This window comes from Sycon ciliatum, chromosome 8 (assembly GCF_964019385.1).
Source record: "Sycon ciliatum chromosome 8, ocSycCili1.1, whole genome shotgun sequence".
Taxonomy (NCBI): domain Eukaryota; kingdom Metazoa; phylum Porifera; class Calcarea; order Leucosolenida; family Sycettidae; genus Sycon; species Sycon ciliatum.
This window is the reverse complement of record NC_088650.1, coordinates 16,798,464-16,816,566: the sequence shown is the minus strand read 5'-3', so window position 1 is coordinate 16,816,566 and position 18,103 is coordinate 16,798,464. Positions and strand designations below refer to the sequence as shown.

Here is an 18,103-nt window from a genome sequence, read left to right as displayed (position 1 = left end):
GTTTGCTTCGCTGCCACGGCAACAAAGAATGCCGACTGCTACAGGACCATGACGAGACCAGTTAATAACATGACGATGCAGTCTAACTACAATTCGAAGCAGCAAAGCACAGGCCCGTCGCACCGACTTTGGAGGTGGGGCGGCCATGGAAGGCCGCCCTCTCTGACGTTTCCAGCAGAGAGACCGCGTTTGCATGCTTCGATCGAGGAAATAATAGGACATTACAATTAAGTAATGCGATAAAAAGAATTAATTGTGCCGTCATGTCCACCCACACAAACACACACACACACACACAGCAAGGTACACAAAAGCACAATGAATTCTTTCTACTGCATCACTTATAAAATTGTTGTCCCCTCGCCGCCTTTTACATCACAATTACAGTATACTTACTACTCATCCTCTTCTTCTTTTTCTTGCAGATAAACTGTGACAGTGAGCTCGCCAATGCTGTTCGTTTGTGCATGCCGCCGGGCTAAGATATCAACTTTCTGGTCTTTTGAATGCTGGAACAGTTTCCCTCCCATGCCGTACAATGCAAAGGTCAGTGTACAGTTCAGCCGCTGGAGTACTTGGTTGATCACGTGAAGCACAGAATCAGATCTCTGCGCGGTGACCACTCGCTTCACTGGCCGCGTCGTGTCGTTCAAATCAACCACCTCCACGACCAGAGAGGTGGCCAGCTCATCCGCAGCACTCGGCCTGCGAACCACCTCGAGGCAGCATGGATCACGGGGTGTCTTGGACAAGATCTCTTGCTCTAGCTGCTTAGCTGTTACTTCTTTCAGGAAAGACGACACCATGATGACGAGCTGCTTGAGGTGAAGACCCAGCACTCCTACGGGAAGGATGCTATGAAGAACACTCTCATCCAAGCTATTCTCAGTGCTCTCGGTACCGACATCTTGTGTTAGAAGAGTGAGTAAACTGAGGCTAGGCTGCTTTTCCACCTGCCGCTGTACAGTCAGCAGAGCGTCACGGAAACGCTTCAGAAACTCCACAGACCTGGCCAGGTCACCGCTGGCATGCACCAATTCCTCTAGCTGTTCTAGGATAGTTTTCTGGTCTTCCCCTCTCATGGCGTGAGCCAGGCTACGTGGAATCTGCGTGAACTCACTGCGATGCTGCCGCCTCTCCAGTGCAAGCTGCAGGGCGCCCAAGTTTTCAAGGCGGATGAAGCGCCCGAATGCCTGCAGGTTTGGATACTCAACGCTGTGGCTCTGCCGTGCATGCTCCATGTACTGGTCGAGACTCTGCTTGTGACGTTGGCCGTCGTCCGGCCAGTTTTGTTGTTTGATGTCTCTCATCAGCTGTCGCAGGTCTAGAAGTGTGTCAGTCAACTGGGCGTTGCTGATGTTGAAGAGCACATGCTCCAGTTCGATATCCTGACGAAGGTCCGTCTTCTTAGTGGGGCTGCTTGGTGTGACGCTGAACACAAACCCATCTTCATCCTGGAAGAAGAAATGCGTCGCGCTGCTATACGAATCCCAGCTGATTCGCCGCATCTTGCTGATATGGCGCGTCACCACTTGGACTTCCATGGTGTCCGCATCAATGTTCATGACCAGACGTCGCGACTTTCGATCATGCTGGCAATGAACACGTAGCAGCTGCTCCAAGTCATCACTGCTCATCTCCAGCAGCTCAGCACCATTGTGTGCAATGACGTCTGCGGGCATCACTGCCTCTGCGTGCAAATTCTGTGCCAGATACATATCTAGAGGGGAACGTGCTACTTTGGAGTGGCGAGAGCACAGTGTGTAGAGCGCCGTCTGCCATGACAGAACGAGAGTGATCAGATGATTCAGGCGCGAGCCCTGCGTCTGGGGTCTGTGGACGTTCACAAGATCTTTCAGTGGTGTAGCATCAACGATGGGACTGTGTTGCCATGGGCCAACTACTTCCATCGGCATTCTGCTGATGGCCTTACTGATAATGTTGTAATCCACCTTAGCCTGTTCAAACGTTTCCTGAAGGAGTCGACCTGCCTGACCGCCAATCAAGTCAATACCATCCTTTACAGCCAAGGTATTTGTTATAACATCAGCAAGGTAGAACTGCCTTGATCCAAATGCATGGATATCAACAAAGAACTTCATGATGCTGAGCAGCCGCCTGACAAGCTGCAGGCGTGGGTGATACGCCATTACGTAAGCCAGGATTGGGTTGTCGGCATGCGCTGCGTACCAAACATCTCTTTGGCAGTTGTACTGCGACCGGAGCTGTGCCCAGTGAAGTGCTGCGAAGCTCTCACCGAGCGATCTGGTCAGATAGCGGTTTAGAGTGGCACAGTGTGTTTCAAGTGCTGTTTCTACAACATCACGTTGAAAGGCGGCTTCCATTTCCTCCAGTTGAGGCAGGTTGATGTAACTAGCCCTGAAGGTGGGTCCTGTGGGGTTGTTGGCATGCTCCACCATGCATTGGAGAGAAGTAAGCATGTACGATTTCATGCTCAGTGGTGACATATTGAGTTCGGCACGCGACATCTCCTTGAACAGGCTGCGTGCTGCTGCAAGACACCTCTTTGTCAGTAATGACCGTGCATCTGGTGGTGAGAGACCCTGGTCATGGTCCTGGTCGGCAATCACATTGTCAGTGGCGGTCGGAAACAGAACGGTATGCCAACAGAGTGCAATGCACGTCAGCAAGGAACTGAGCATAGCGCCCAACACGGACAAGCGCGATGGACGCTTTCTCGCCTCAAACGCCATGACAGGCCACGCAAGACCATGGACATCATCTGGCACGCACATGCGCAGAAACCCGTCAATGATCGAAGACTGTGCTTCGGCCTGGCCCAGCTGCTTGCCGTGGCTGGACAGTGATCCAAAGATGTACGATCCCCTCAGAATGTCAGGGCAGTAGACACAAGTGTGCAAGTGACAATTGGGACCCATTGAAATGATGGCTACTAGAGTGGACACATACATCTCCTCCAGCATGTGATACTCTGCTGCAGAACCATTGCCACCGATCATGTCCCAAAATTCCTCACAAATAGGTCCACTGTTGCTAAAGAGTAGGCGATACACGCCTTCCAGATTGCCACCTGGTGCAAGCTTGCTGTACATAGTCTGTATGCCAATTCTGTTTAACTTGAAATCTTCATTGAATGCCTTCCAAACTAGGCAGGCCTCCATGCGACGAAAATATGAGCTGCTTCCATCTTGTTGCGCCAATAGGTGCAATGTCTTCGGCAAGCCGGAGATTTTCAGCGAGCTGTTGAGATCCTGACGTGGACCTGCAAAGTTTTTACGCTGCACGAGACAGGGCAAGATCTCACACTCTGCTGTATTGATGGAGTTGGACAAGAGAGAATTACTGTACTGCAATGGCACTAAAGGCCTGCATCTCTCGGAGAGCGTCACAGCCCACTTGTCACCAATTCCAGAGATGGCATCTTGAGCCGTTAGACAGTTAATGGTCGTCGCTATTTTCCAGGTGAAAAGGTCAAGAAAGACACTCTCCTCCTCTATCGCTGCAAACAACTTGGCCATTAGCTGAGCGTCAGGAAATCCTTGTTGTTCTGCGATAGATCCTTGTCTGTGAGTTCGCTGAGCATACTCTCGAATTCGCGCTGCTGCGACTTCAATGGCAATTCTTTTCTTGGCCATTTCCTGGATGGACAATGTAGAGAGTGGAGTTGTGCCTTGCATTTCTCTTCTGAAATCACGTCTCACATTCATGCTGTCATCGCAGGCTGCATTCACGTGGTGCTCGAAGGCGTCGAGATTCGGAAGCCGGATTTGTCGTCGCCACATGTACGCCAGCTCATAGAACGCCTGTTCCAAGGGCATGACCGGCTCTTTGCGCTTGGCCCTCCACGATGTCCCCGAAGGCAGGTGGCCCGGCGTGAATGTCTGAGTGATCGCGCTTTTCAGTTCACCAATCCATTTGCTGATGGCCTGCTCCATGCCGTGCTGCACACGTGATCTTGGGCAATTCAGGTCCTTCACCAGCTTGTCTTCAATCTTCGCAAGCAGTGCTGCCCCAGACTTTCCTGGCATGTAGCAGTGATCAAAGCGAAGGATGGCATATGAACCGTGAATACAAGTCAGCAGCAGTTCAAAGTCATGGTCGTTCACGCATTCGCCGACAGTCGAGAAAGTCTGCAGCATTAATCTCTGCACCAACCACTCACCACAGCCGTACTTTAACTGGACGATCTCGCTCGGAAGGTGAATCTCCTCGTGCTGGCTGAGGAGTCGGTCCAGTATCTTGTCGAGTGAAACATCTCTTGCATTGTCGTCAGGTATGAGAGTGCGCAGAACCTTCAGCAGTGGATGAGGATTCGTACTGGTCAGAGAGGACAGGACTAGGTTAGCAGCGACAACAAGCTTCACCTGGCCGGTGCTGCTTTCAGGCACTGCATCGACTGGTTGCTTTGCGCCTTGTCCTTGACTGGACTTGCTGGACTGCAGACAGTGGAATGGCCAGTACTGGAACGCATAGTCCACCGTCTTCTTCCATCTCAACAACTGTGGCAGCAGTTTATCTGGCTCATAGCTGCCACTGCATAGTATCTTGTTCAGCTCAGACCACAGCTTCTCCACTAGAACACAGCCCAAGCGGTGAAGCAGGTCCCTTGCCTGTAGTGCTGGATTCGTATCACCCACCAGCTGATGGACTTCTTCTGCACATGCCTCCCGACCTATTAACTTCAGTAGAGCATTCGAGCCATGCAAGGCACTCAACAGTAACTGGCGGTCTTTGCGTATGTGGACATGGGTGAATGAGAAGAGATCTGGCGGGCCTTCCACTCCAAACGCCATCTGTTCGGTGTAGTTCAGTTGGACGAAGCGGGCAGCTACCTCAAGGGTGAGCCTCGGCTTCTTCCAGTCGAACTTGTACACCAAGCTGTCAACAACGCACAGCTCGAGGAATGCACGCATATCGAGAAGTGGTCGGACAACAACACTTTTCATCATGCCTTCGTGAACAGCCCCCAGAGTTTCCCTCTCCGTAGACACTGCAGCGTTGACATGCGTGATAAATTCCTGAAAGAAAGGTGTCGTGTACAGGTGCCTGTTGCCGTGAAAAAGCCGCCCGTCGGTAGCCAAATCCACTCTCCGTGCAGGAACAAGCATCAGCAACTTCTCGACAAGGCATTTCTGCTCGACCAGCTGTAGAACATTGTGTAGGTTGTAGTCACTAAGGAGCGCCAACAGCAATGTTTGCATCAGGTCCTTTAAGGCTGCATCGGTTTCAACGAAAATCAGGTCCTCCAGGCTGACGTAGATGTCTTGCTTGATTATTTGTTTGGAGAACTTCTCTGCCCACTCACTTCCTTCTTCTATCAGCCAGGAAATCAATGCATTGGCAAGCCAAGCAAATATTCCTGGAACAGTCTCAATGACCCATTTCAGTGCCTTGAGGCGTACCTCAGAGTGTGATGGACTGCTCGCTGAAATCGGAGCAAACAGCGGTCGTACAGAGGCAGGAAGCATTTCCAGATGGGCATTACTCATGCGAACATCGTGCAGACTTCTGCAGAAGTGATCACAGAAGAGATCCACGTGCTTCTCCAACAGTGGTTTTAGCCGTGACACATGGTTCTGTCTGCCGGGAGGCTCCCAGCTGCCGGACCACTTTGTGAAGGAGAGGAATTCGGGGATAGAGATGGGACAGCAGCTGGATAGACTGTCCACGGAGACAAAGTTGGACTTCCAGCCGTTCAGCATGGCACCGCAGGCATCCTTGTGCAGGGGGTTCTTCAGAAGAACATCTAGCAGTATCACAAACAGTTTGGTTTGCTTGATGCCGTTCCGGCGCAGCTGAGTGCAGTGATCGTCAATGAGTCTCTTCAGAGGACCAATTGCGGATTTCTGGGATGGCTGTGACACATCCACAGAGAATACTGTACACGCCATTGGTCCTCGGCTAAATTCCTCCATGGCTTGTCGGAGTTCAGAGAAATGCTGAAACTTGCTTAATATGTGTATTTCTGTCATTTCCGAAAGAGTTCTGCCAAGGCACCTCTCTCGGAGATCGCTGGATCTTGTCAGCCGTTGAACGTCGCATGATGTAGATTTCGTCAGAAGCATTAGCTTCGCCGTTTTGTCTCTGGAATGCTCCGTTGTGCGCAGTGTGTTCTCCAGTATAGCTCGAAGCGTGAACGAGTTCTGGCGGCTCTCGACGAAGAACTTATGATAGGCTGACGGCGGGGTAAGTAACTGGCAGGAAGATATGTAGGACTCAAGAGGCATGAGCTGAAAGTAGCTAGCCACAATTCTCCGTGTGGCAAGCCGCACAAAGTCACCAGCGGGCGCTTGCCCTCGGTCGTGCACTGAAAACCGACCATTACCGCTAGACTTTAGCAAGTTGAGGAATTGAAGGAACAATGTACCACTGAACATGGAAGACCACTGCAATTGGTCGGCAGCAGCTGACGATGACATTCTGGGAGTTCCTTCCTCTATTACTACCTTCCCTGGTGCGGCAGTAGAGTCACTGCCAGCTCCAAAGAAGTAGTGTGCATTCATCTGGGTCGTAAAGAGTTCGCACTGCTTTTGCACGCTGCGCAGTAGCCGATCTGCATCCGTGTTCCTGAGGACATACTCCCAGCCTTGGCACGGGTGCAGGGTGTGCTTGGAAAACCGGCTTAGGAACGGTGTTCGCTCTCTCGTCGCGATCTCCCTGCTCAAGATGATAATGCACTGGAAATTTGGATGAATTTGGCACGGAAAAGTACCGTCTCCCATTGCTATGTTCGAAAATGCACAGCGCTTGCCCTTTTCCTGTAGCATCAGATAGTTCTTGTTGAAGAGCTCATACAGGTAGCCATGTAGCCTGGGGGAGTTGACAATCACAACTGTGCACGGCTGGTTGAGAAACTGACGCAGCTGAGCAAGGATACTTGCACACTGCACATCGTTTCCCTGTTTCATCTCGTCGTCCTGCTGAAAGACCAGGGTTTGGCCAGGATTTCTGGATAGAACTCCCAGTTGATACAACATATCCACAGTGTTGTAATCGCAGCCATAGTCATCGATGAAGAGTAGGTAGCGGGGTGCAACTGCACTGAGGTTTGTGAAGTGCTCGGATGCATTTTCAGGGTGCAGCTTCTTGCGCAGCTGAAGTGCTATGTCGATAGGAGTGCGCAGGGAGGCAACATCAATTTCCTGCGGAAATGACGCAAGGCGGCTGTGAACCTCCTCAAAGAAGGCATTAGCTATGGCCTTGAACTCTTCTGGATGCCGGCCACCAAAGCTCTCTTCAAGCGCCCTCAGGAGGGAATCAGCCGTCATATTGATCTCTTCGGATCCGGTCACCAGTTTGGAGCGCAGGAAGAAGCGGAACAGTGCGATCAGGTCACGCTGGTGGAACCAGTCGGGAATCATTTGGCAAACTCGCCGGTAGCCTTTACATATACCATGCAAAAACTGCTCCAGGGAAGGTGGACACAGCTCAGGCTGCAAGCACAGGCAGCCATAAGCCAAGCTGATCAAGTCATGCCCAGACTGTGATTTCCCACAGTCCTCTTGCCCAGACTCTCCTTGCCTGGACTCCACTTGCCCGGTCTCCTCCTGCCTGGACCGTCCTTGCCCTGCTGCACGCGAGCGGAACACCGTCAGCATGCGGTTAGTGTTGGCAGCATCAAACCAGTGGTTGGACATCGTCACGAATGAGACCTCGGGCTCGTCAAGGTACGGGTGAAGTACTTTCATCACCATGCGGTTCCTTTTCACACTAAGCAGTCCGGCTTCATCGATGAACACAGTGACTCTGGTGCCTCTTCCTTTCAGAGCGGATGACACTGGCGTAGGCCGGTGCTTACGATAGTAGTCCTTTCTGTCAATGGCACTGTTGAACAGCTTCTGAATCTGATCGGTGCTGGACTCGGGCGAGCACTGGTAAAAGAACGGATCTATCGCACCAAACTGCTGGCAAAACTTGGTGACAGACCCGTGCTCACCGGACAAATTCTGGCGCACAATCTGGTAGGAGAGAGTCTTCGATGAGCCCGGCTCACCGATGATGCCCATTGGAATTTTCTCTTGGATGCAAGCGATCATGCAGAATATGTTCTCCTTCAGCGCCGGTGTCAGGGCCACGCCATACGGAATGAGAAAGTTCTCCTTGGTCACCACTCTGTTGATCTCGTCCTCTAGCATAGCCTGCAGGGAGAGTTTGATGGCCTTAAACTTACGCTGCACGTGATTGGAAACGTAGACATCAAACTTGGCCCGGGATGCCCTACGATACTTGCGAGTCGGCTCCAGCGGCAATCTTACCAAGAACACCAAGGATATGGAGAGAAGGATGCATTTTTGAAGGACCTGGTTTGCGTCAGAAATATCGTCGGGCTCCAAAAGATTTGTCTCGATGCTCCAGAAGTGCGGTATGAGCTTGAAGACACGCTGTACATCACGCTGGCTGACAAAACTCCGAGTGACATTGTCTCGACAGAAACAATATGAATGAAACAGGAACTCCTTGAGGACACCCAGCATGCGATCAGAGAACTGAGCCCCGGCATTGATGGCGTCTAGGCGCGGGTCGGTCTTCAGGAAGTCAATCTTTCCCTCGGTGTATTCAAACAGCTCGTCGGGGCCAGTCAGGCTCTGATAGATCCAGCGATGATATTTCATAACGGTGGGTAGCTTTACGCTAATATTGTACACCTGGCCAAGCTCGCGGTCACACCTCTTTAAGATTTCATCATCTTCAGTCGCATTGGGCTCGAAAGCAAAATAGTTAGTGCTCCACGGCCCATTGATGTGGACCTGATCCTCTTTATTGCACGGATTGAGAGCGGCAACAAAGAACAGCTGATCGTGGTGGGGAATAGCTTGGCCGTCAAATGTCCCATCAAGCATGATTTCCTTGAACAAGTGCATGTACCTAGATGTGTTGAACTCGTCGAAAAACACAACAACTGAGTGACCATGCGTGTTTTCAGCCAAATTCACCACATCATCAAGTAGAAACCGCCTGATGTCCTCCTTGACGAGACCAGGGTGCACAAGCATCTTTCGGAACAGATCCTTGGTTTTCGTTTCGAGCCAGCCTTCCAGCAGCCGTTTGCTATGAGCATCTGTCAAATTAGGATCCGCAAGGAGCTCAGAGAACTCAATGGACAGAGGCTCCAGTATTGTTAGCTTGTTGCACCAAGAACGAATCCCTTCCTGCAGAAGTCTCTTTGCGTTGGACGCGGGTTCACGTCGCAAGAGGCTGAGGAAGTGGAGCCAGCTCTCGAACAGGTGCTCCGTTCCAAAGTCATGCCAGTCACAACCTTCGCTGAATCCAAGATGTCCTTTCAGACGATCAGGCAATGGTTGCCAGGCTGAGCCACATCTCGGGTATTGGATGCGATTCAGCATACTTAGCTCAGTCCAGAGCGGTCCAAAGATGATCTGCTTCAGCAGGTTCAACAGCCTGGGTTCCGCACGGTGGGCGGCCTCCATTCTAGAGCTGTTAGCGGTGGCAAACGCAGACAGCATAGTATAAAACTTAAGCAAATAGGTCTTTCCAGCACCTGTTTCACTCTCCAGGATCAAAGACAAGCCGAGCTGCTGACGCTGCTTGATCAAGATCAGCTTGAAAGTGAAGTCCGCAGTCAGGACAAACTTGCTATCCGACACAAGGCGTTCAACATCTCTCTTCTCTATTTGGAATGCCCAGCTGAGTAGTGCGATCTGCTTCTCTCGCGAGACTGGAATGTAGGTCCAGGATCGACTGCGTGTTCGATCGTTACGATTAGGAAGCACGGGCAAGTTGGGCACATTCTGCTGTGTGATGTTGGTGGCCATCAACGAGAAGGCATCACAAGCAAGAAAAGCCTGCGAACATCCACGGAAGACACACCTCAGGTTGGGCGTGGCCAGGTACTTTGCCTCCAGGATGATTTGATGCATTACCTCCCAGGCCAAGTCCTTATAGGAGACACCATCCTTAAGTAACTTGGTGGTCTCAAGCATTGTTTTCCACTTTGCCGCAATGTACTTCAGGCAGAAGACTTCCTGAACGCGATTATCTCGTGGGAGACCATACATTCGGAACAAGCGGTCAAACATATACAAGCTCTGCTTCTCAATGACCCAGTCGGAGCAAAGCACACTGATATTGCCATCAATAACATCCGTCCCGAGCTCGTGTCGGAAGAACAAGTCAAGCAGCCGTGCCAGCTTTTCGTGTTCAGTGGACAGTATCATCTTTTTGCTGTCAGTGCGCTGCAGAGGCTTGCACACTAACGACGTCATTAGAAATGGCAGCATGCAATATACTGAGTTGTCTGTGTCACAATCTGAGAAGCCGTCCTCACACATCTCTATGAACCACTTGAATTTCCTGCCTGAGTTTGGCTCAATGGCGACAACATGCCTGGTGTCGGTACTGCGCATGGCACCACACCACACCAGCTCGAAGAAAACCCGATCAACATCAGCTAGGTTGGCGTTGGACGGCAGGCGGAAGTGAATGCTGCCAGTGCGCTGCTGAAGTCGCTCGTTGCCCTGAACTGCGACCATCAGCACTTGACATATGTCGGCTGTGCGATCCACTTGAATCAGATCAATGACGACCGGCAGAGCACCATCCTCACGACGGCACATTTCATTTATCCAAGTCGTCTTTCCAACACCGGCAGGACCACCAACAACAATCAGCTCCAAACCCAGGGAAAACTTGCCTGCTTTGTCCAGGGCATTGTAGCAAGTGCGTAAATTGTCCACACTGCCTCTCGGAATGACTGCTTGCTCCAGCTCTATCAGTTTCGGCCAACAACTGTGGAAAGCACTATTGTAAGCCAGATAGAACACCTTGCTACTTGTGCAAGCATGCTCCTGCTGCTGGCGTGGCTGTGCTAAGAACTGCTGCAGCTCCAGCAGAGCGGACAGGCAGTCAGCCGTTAGCAGATCAATTCCGACCACAGCAAATGTGCCAGAGGAATTACCTACTGCATTGCTAAAGCTGCGAAGCTCTGCCTCGGTGGTGTGAGGGGAACAGAAGAGAAACTGAGCGCGGCAGGGTAAGTGGTCGCGGAAGCTGTGGCAAAACAGTGACACCAGCGCATCGGATCTGTCGTCAAAGGAGTGGCATCCTTCAACAGTGCACAGGTATTGCTGAACGACTGGTGCGAGTGCATGGATGCCATCTCTCGTCGGCCTCACAGAGTGCCTGTTTGTCACAAGTCGTAGCAGCCGCACCAGTTGGTCAAGAACGTTGTCGTCTTCTTTGGATCCAACTTGTTCCAATGCAGACAGTAAGCCAGGCTGTGTCAACTGCTCAGGTTTTGATGAGATCAAATGCGATGCAGACAGCAGAATCCACAATAGTAGACTGGCATGTTGGCGGTGGTCGGATCTTCCATCTGTTGTCAACATCTGGACATGTTCCGACATGCTCCCGATGTCGTAGTCAGAGAACAAGCGTAGTGCGGGACATTTCAACTTTGCGTCGGCGAGCAGCTCATACCAGACGCACAGCTTCTCGCACACTTCAGCCAGTCTTGTAGACAGGTTATCTTTGAGTAAGGGTAGTTGAATGCACTGCATCTGTCTGAGGTAGTTGAAACATCCGCATGCTTCTAACTCCTGTACTTTACCAAGGAGCTTCTCCAAAATGGCAATTGACTCTGACATCCCGTGGGCCAAGTTTTTCCACTGCTCAATATGGTACAGATACGGAAGACACACATGGAACTGGCGCATCTCAGACATACTCTGCCATTTGGGATCCTTGCCAGAGCTATCCACTTCAAGCAAGCACCGATAGCGGTACGGTTGCCCGGGCTCGTGAAATATTTCCACGATGGCCTGCGCATTGTCTCGAAGGCAGCAGGTCAGGATCTCTTTGGCGGTGTCGAATGCATTGCCGGCGAGTGTGTCCAGCAAGCGTTGAATAGTTCCCATGTTCTGTGCTGTGTCCAGGACCATACCACAGTCAAACACTTTTGTCTGAAATGATTGCAGAATCTGAGAAGCCTCGCCGGTAAAGAATGGCTTTATTGCATCTTCTACATCCAGGAGCGAGCTCGTCAAAGCAGTGCGATGCGTGTCACCTTCAAGTCGAGAATTAACCAGCTGGAGCCTTGTCCGGACACTAGAGGTCTGGTCAGTTTTGCACAGCTCGTCCCTGAAGAATGCAAACATTCCATTGCATATCCCACGGCGCACCAGGTTGAAGAATTTGTAGTGATGTTCCTCGAATCCTGACGTGAGCTCGTATATCCCAATGAAGTTGGCATCCACTGAGCTGAGAGGTGCATCAAGTCTCGGCTTCATTTGCTTGAATTTCTTCCATGGATGTTTGACGTAGCTGTCAGCTAGGGGGCTCAGCTCAAGCGCTGTCAGAACGCCATCGATGCCCAACCTTGCCCAGGCAATGCAATGCAGCAGTCTTTGCAGCCGCTTAATGTCTTCTTGCTTCGTTTGATGCGGCACAGAATTGGCAAGCACTGTTTTCGTGTCCTTGCTGAGCGTGAAGAGCGCCATGCCATCCCCGCCATGGGTTGCCTCATTTCTCGCTATGCTGCCAGCCAGGTTGCTAAGATGGATATATTCCGTGTTTGGCGAGAGAAGATGTTCCACGCTGTGGTAAACGTGAACAAGGCAGTCCCTGACGTTGTTGATCCACTCATAGTCAGTCAGGACGTAACCGACATCAGGAGACAGCGCACTGCACAAGTTGCTATTTGCCACCGTGCACACTATGTATTCGTGAGCTGGGCAATGATGCTGGCCAGGACCAATCGGGTAGGACAGGTGGCGTGTGTATTCGCTATCCACTTGCTCCAGCAGCGCTTTGACCTCACACAGATGCGAGCCTTGCTCTGCAAAAGCGGACAGCAGTTCATCATGCCTGCGTCGCGCATTCGGCACTCGCCTCAATGCCAGCCACCTTAGCAGTACTAGCTTGCGCTGGCAGGACATGTCGACATCATCAAAGTTCTCGATGGTGTGCACAATTGAGATATTTGCAGCAGCGTAGAGAGCTCTCATGTTGCCATGATGTGCATAGTAGTCGTCAAACTCCTTGCGAGTGTACTGACAGCTCTCCACACAAATCACAATGCGACGCAGCGTGTCTGTGTAGTTCACAAACATCGCCATCGTGCCCGCCTGAGCATGGTATGGCTGAAACTGTTCCGCTCCCAGGACTTTCTGTATGTGTGAGCAGATGCGCAACAGCGCAAGAAGAGTGCCGGATGGCTCCTGGTGAAACTCTGGCTCGGAAAGCTGCAATATTTCCATCATAGTCGATGCCAGGCAGCCAGCAAGGATGGAGGTGCAAGTGGAAGTTGCCAGCGCCTGCTCGATTTCTTTCAGCTGTCTTTCTAGGTCATCATGCAAGTCTCTCACTTCATGTGCTTGTAGCGATTGACATGCTCCGTGCAGGCTGTTGCAGTAGGTTTTCCAGAAGAGCCTCATGGCACAGTGTTCAGACAAGAACAAACTGCTGCTGAAGTCAGACGACCTGCTCGACTTCTGTACTTCCATCAAGCAATTGTTTGCTGCCAGGATGAGGTGCGCTGCTGATTCTGTCGCTTGCAGTGATATCACGCGTCCACTGAGGTTCGCTCCCGGCTTGTGGCACTGGCGGAGGAACTCTGACTTCATGATAGCATTGACAGTGTACAGTGGATTGCTACCCAGTGAGGTATGCAGGGAGATTAGTATGTCCTCCAGCGATGCCTCCATCTGGCTGCCATAGCCCAACCGAGCAAGGCGATCGAATATGCTGGCCGCTTGCTCCCAGCTAGTATAGAAGCTGTTGATTTGCTGTCCATTGACAATGGCCAGAGCAATACAGGAGAACGCCCATTGCTGCTCAACATCATCCGAGGTCAAACCATGTTCGATAACAGCACACGGATCATGGTGGGATAAGATCTGTGACTGATAGAAAGTGTCGAAGACCAGTTGCTGGACTGTCCTTAATGCACTATCTCTCCGCTCGTGTGTGCTTCCGTCCACAGAGGTGAATATATGGTGAAGTTTGGCCAGAGACACAGTCCTGTCGTGCATTTCAATGAGATACTTGAGCTGATCAGGCGGCATGTAATGGGCCGCGTGGACTTCCGACTGAAGGGTTGCTTGAGAACTCTGGCTTGAAAACTGAGTGGCCACTAGTTTGATCATCCTCCTGATGTTCTCATCCTCCAGATTGCTACAACTAAGTAGTGGCCATACCGCTTCGGCGGCTTCCAACATGCTCCACTCTGTGAGACTGGATGCTAGAAGTCCTTTGACGAGCCCCTCTACGGGCAGGCTGGGGTTGAGTTCGTCGTAGAAGCCGAGCCTAGCCTCGTTGCACACACTGTGGATCAGCGCTGCTGCAGGAACGTGCAAGTCACACCATCGCAGCTGCACCTTGTCCCAAGGTATACAGGTTGCCTTGGGATTGCCAGCATTGGCCGAGATGCACGCCTGCACGATCAGCAGGTACTGGAGAAGGAAGATGTTGGAACTGCAGCAGGTCATTGCCAGGTAGCCAGCTACAGTTGTGCTCTGTTGATGGCGACTGGTGGGCAGTGAGGCCACCAGTGCCCTGATAAGACCGTTTCTGAAGGCCAGGATGGTTGCTGCCAGATCCACTCTCACGGCACTGATGGCACACAGATTGCACGCATCCACGAGCAGTTTGAACTCTTCGGACTTGACCAGCTGGTTGTAGTGGCGTCCGTTGTTTGGCAAATGCAGCAGTACACAGGCGCAGATGTGAAGCACGCGCAGCCTGGCGTCGGCAGCACGTATTCCGGCGGCGTCTTGGCCTGTAGCATGGCGCTCAACCACGGCAATGTGCTTGCTACAGACCTCTAGGAAGAGACGCGTCTCCTCGCACACCGCCCGCAGGCCGACCTCAGGGCACAAGATCCTCACGCGGCGTGCCATTGACTTCAGATACGAGTCGAGCTGAGTGAAATTTGTAGGCCTCAGGCGCTGCAGCAAGATGTTCCAGTTCGTGTCGTTGTGCACCAAATGGGACATATGCACAACAGTCTCCTTTGCACTGGCCAAGTCTTCCACGGACCCTTCCTGAACAGAAGAGAGAACAAGAGCACACAGAGGAGGAAAGAACTTAATGTAGGCAAGAGGACGTAAAATATTGCACCCGTTTAATTTTACTAGGGGTGAAACGATTACACTTTTCAACTATCGTCTGACGTCATAAATCCGGCCTAGCATGGGCAAATGAATGACGTTATGATGATGTCACCAAATTTAGTGCAAACTTCAAACATGTATAACTCGAGAACGGCTGCTCTGATCAAACTGGGACTTTCACCATTGGAATCAGTGCATTTTTCGCTACAGGTTATGAAATTTGCATTTTAGGGTGAACTTCCCCTTAAAATTCCCTTGTATCGATTCGATTATCGATTATAATATCGATTACTGCGTCCTAGAACTTCCCATGCCACGCACAACTTTCTTGACACAATGCACCATCAAGGTTTTGAATTGAGATGCTCAGTACAATTTCATAATTATTGCTGTAAAACCGGAAAGTCTAACGAGTGAGGTGTCTGTGTAAAGATGCGCATACAGATGGGTGGCCAGGTAGCCATCCTTAAACTTTCTGCACGTTATCATGCCAAAATTACAAAAACACTTTCCGGATTTACAGTAACTTGATTACGTAATCACTTAACCGTATACGCGTGCGTGCATGCGTTAGTGGGAATACAGCCATGTTGGACCAGAAAGAATCAAGTTATCACTGATTGGTCCACTAGCTACTTGACAAACTCGACAGTCACAGCCATATATGTAAAAATCGACATCAGATTGCACCAGGGGGTAAGCATTTAGGTAGACAGCATGGCACTATAGAACTATCGCTCAAAACGGTGCGTGCTTCAAAACCGCCTTTTGAAATTCTATGTAACTCAGTGTCTTTGCAGCACCCGGTCGCAATAGCGAGCATGGCCTGCTTGGTCCGACGCAGCCCAGACCAGTGATGGCATGTGCAAGTGTTATATTTTTTACAATGATCACAGCTCACAGGCAAAGACAAGAAATTGCACACGCAAGCATAGTGATTGGGAGCGTGCAGAAATCGTCACCGCGCAAAGAGTGACTGGAACGGATAGCTCGTGAGAAAACATCAGCATCTCACATTCAACTGACCCGTGTAATTTCCCGGAACCTATCCGGCTTGGATAATGGGTCTTGGTTTAAAAAGGTATCTTTTGGCAATGCTTACCTGAGCGAATGATTCCGTAAGACCGTTATCACCGTTGCTTCCAAAGCCACTGTTCCCATCAGCATGGTAATGAACTGTTCATAAAACACAAAACATCGACATATGCACACGCACACACGTGAACATACACGCACACATACACACACGCACACGAACACACATACACGCACAACACACACACACACACACATGCATACACATATACAATGTTCAATATTGTCAGACCTCTTCAAGTGAACTGGCAACAAGTATCCAGCCAGGAACTGTTGATTTTTGGCAGGAGTTTTCAAGAAGTGGCTACCAGTCTTTCTGACTTACGGGCCACTTCATGTAAAACTACCTGGGGTATAAAAACTCGTGAATAACCACAGCTTGCATGACCAAGTGTTGTTATTCGCAAGGTTGACTGTACTTGTGAAATGAGTGTATGAGTAAATGCATCATGAGTAAATTTTTAAAATGTGTAATTTTCATTTTCGTTTGTCCATTACACGCACATGCTCATCCATTACACGCACATGCTCATCCATTACACGTACATGCTCATCCATTATAAGAACATGCTTAGGCCACCCAGAATTAATTCGTTGTTTCGGGTCACCCGCCCGCAAAATGTTCTGTCAGCCTGGAACACTGACATGACATTTCGGAATCGTAGGAAAGCATAACTCATATTCTGGAGAGCCGACAGTTGTCGCAGAGCAAAGGTGTCGACGTTGCAAACAAAGCAAAGCGAACATGTTTTTCATTTTCGTCCACCAGGCGCAGTGAGAAGAAAAGCACTCCGCTCACTGCTCGTCGTTGCTATGTTTTAGTTCAGAACTTGACAGAGCAGGACAATGGCACCGAGGAGCAAGAAGAGTGGAAACTGAATAGCAATAGCAGCTAGCGTTTTTAAATCTTCGCCATCCCCGAAACGCCTGTCGGCATGCGAACAAGTCGGCACGATGTCAAAACTATAAAACGCAGAGATGTGACAATCGTCACTTCACGCAGCAGAGCAAGATGAACACGTTCAAAATAGAAGTCAACGCTCAGCCACTGCAGAGCTCAGGCCTCAACGTTTATTGTTTTATTTTTTGTACTTAAGCACCATATCCCTCACACACTCATACTCAGCCCAAGGCAACAAGGAATTGTTTTGGAGATAGTGTGCTGCTTCGAGTAACTGGTCTTGTAATGCAAAAGCTCGAAGAGCTGGAAAGCAATGCCAGGCCACTGGCAGCAACTGGCTCACGAGGAGGCGCAATAAACCCACATTGTGCCACAATGGGGTTGCAAGGCGAAGCCAATGCAATTGGCAACAACTGGCTCGTGAAGAGCCGCAACTAGCGAAGCAAGTGACCAGTTAGGAGCGATAGAGCTAAATGTTCCCTAGTACCATTAGCAAGATGATAAGATGGGAGGGATGGAGGGTGAAAATTTGATGCTGGCACAAGCTAAAAGTCACCACTAATTAGACTAGTCTTTGAAGTGAAGCCAACAGCAAGAAAAATAGAGAAAGTTCAAAGGAAGCAGTTGTACGACGTCAGGCTAAGCGCGCCCGAATCCATGCGCTGGCAGTGTGAGTGCAGTGAGCAAAAGTTCAAAGGAAGCAGTTGTGTGACGTCAGGCTAAGCGTGCCCAAATCTATGCACTGGCAGTGTGAGTGAAGTGCGCAATGCACTGATGCAGCGGTGCGCGGCAGATGCAAACATGGCAGTGTGATCGGCGGATGCTAACACACACTAACTACATTACTGCGACAGAATACCACAGTACCATCAGATGCTGCACAGCGGGGGCGGTGGCATATTGGATAGAAGTGGGGGCGGGGCAAAAGTAACTCCTCCGACCAAAGGTCTCGGAATCATTGTTACTCCTGTGCGCCGATACATAGGAGAAAAGAAACATGTGCATCCAAGAGGGAAGCACCGGCTTTGCAAACGATAATGGGGAGAATTTGAGATTG

General features: G+C 50.6%; 1 protein-coding gene across 1 annotated transcript in view; it reads right to left on the bottom strand.

Moving 5' to 3' along the window:
- Positions 1-18,103, bottom strand: part of LOC135823904 (uncharacterized) — a 55,253-nt gene that overhangs the window by 21,395 nt on the left and 15,755 nt on the right. The window contains exons 4-5 of the mRNA XM_065336780.1: positions 16,153-16,226; positions 397-14,981 (exon numbers count right to left, since the gene is read on the bottom strand). Coding sequence (XP_065192852.1) covers positions 397-14,981; positions 16,153-16,226 — 14,659 coding nt within the window. The remainder of the gene's footprint in view (positions 1-396; positions 14,982-16,152; positions 16,227-18,103) is intronic.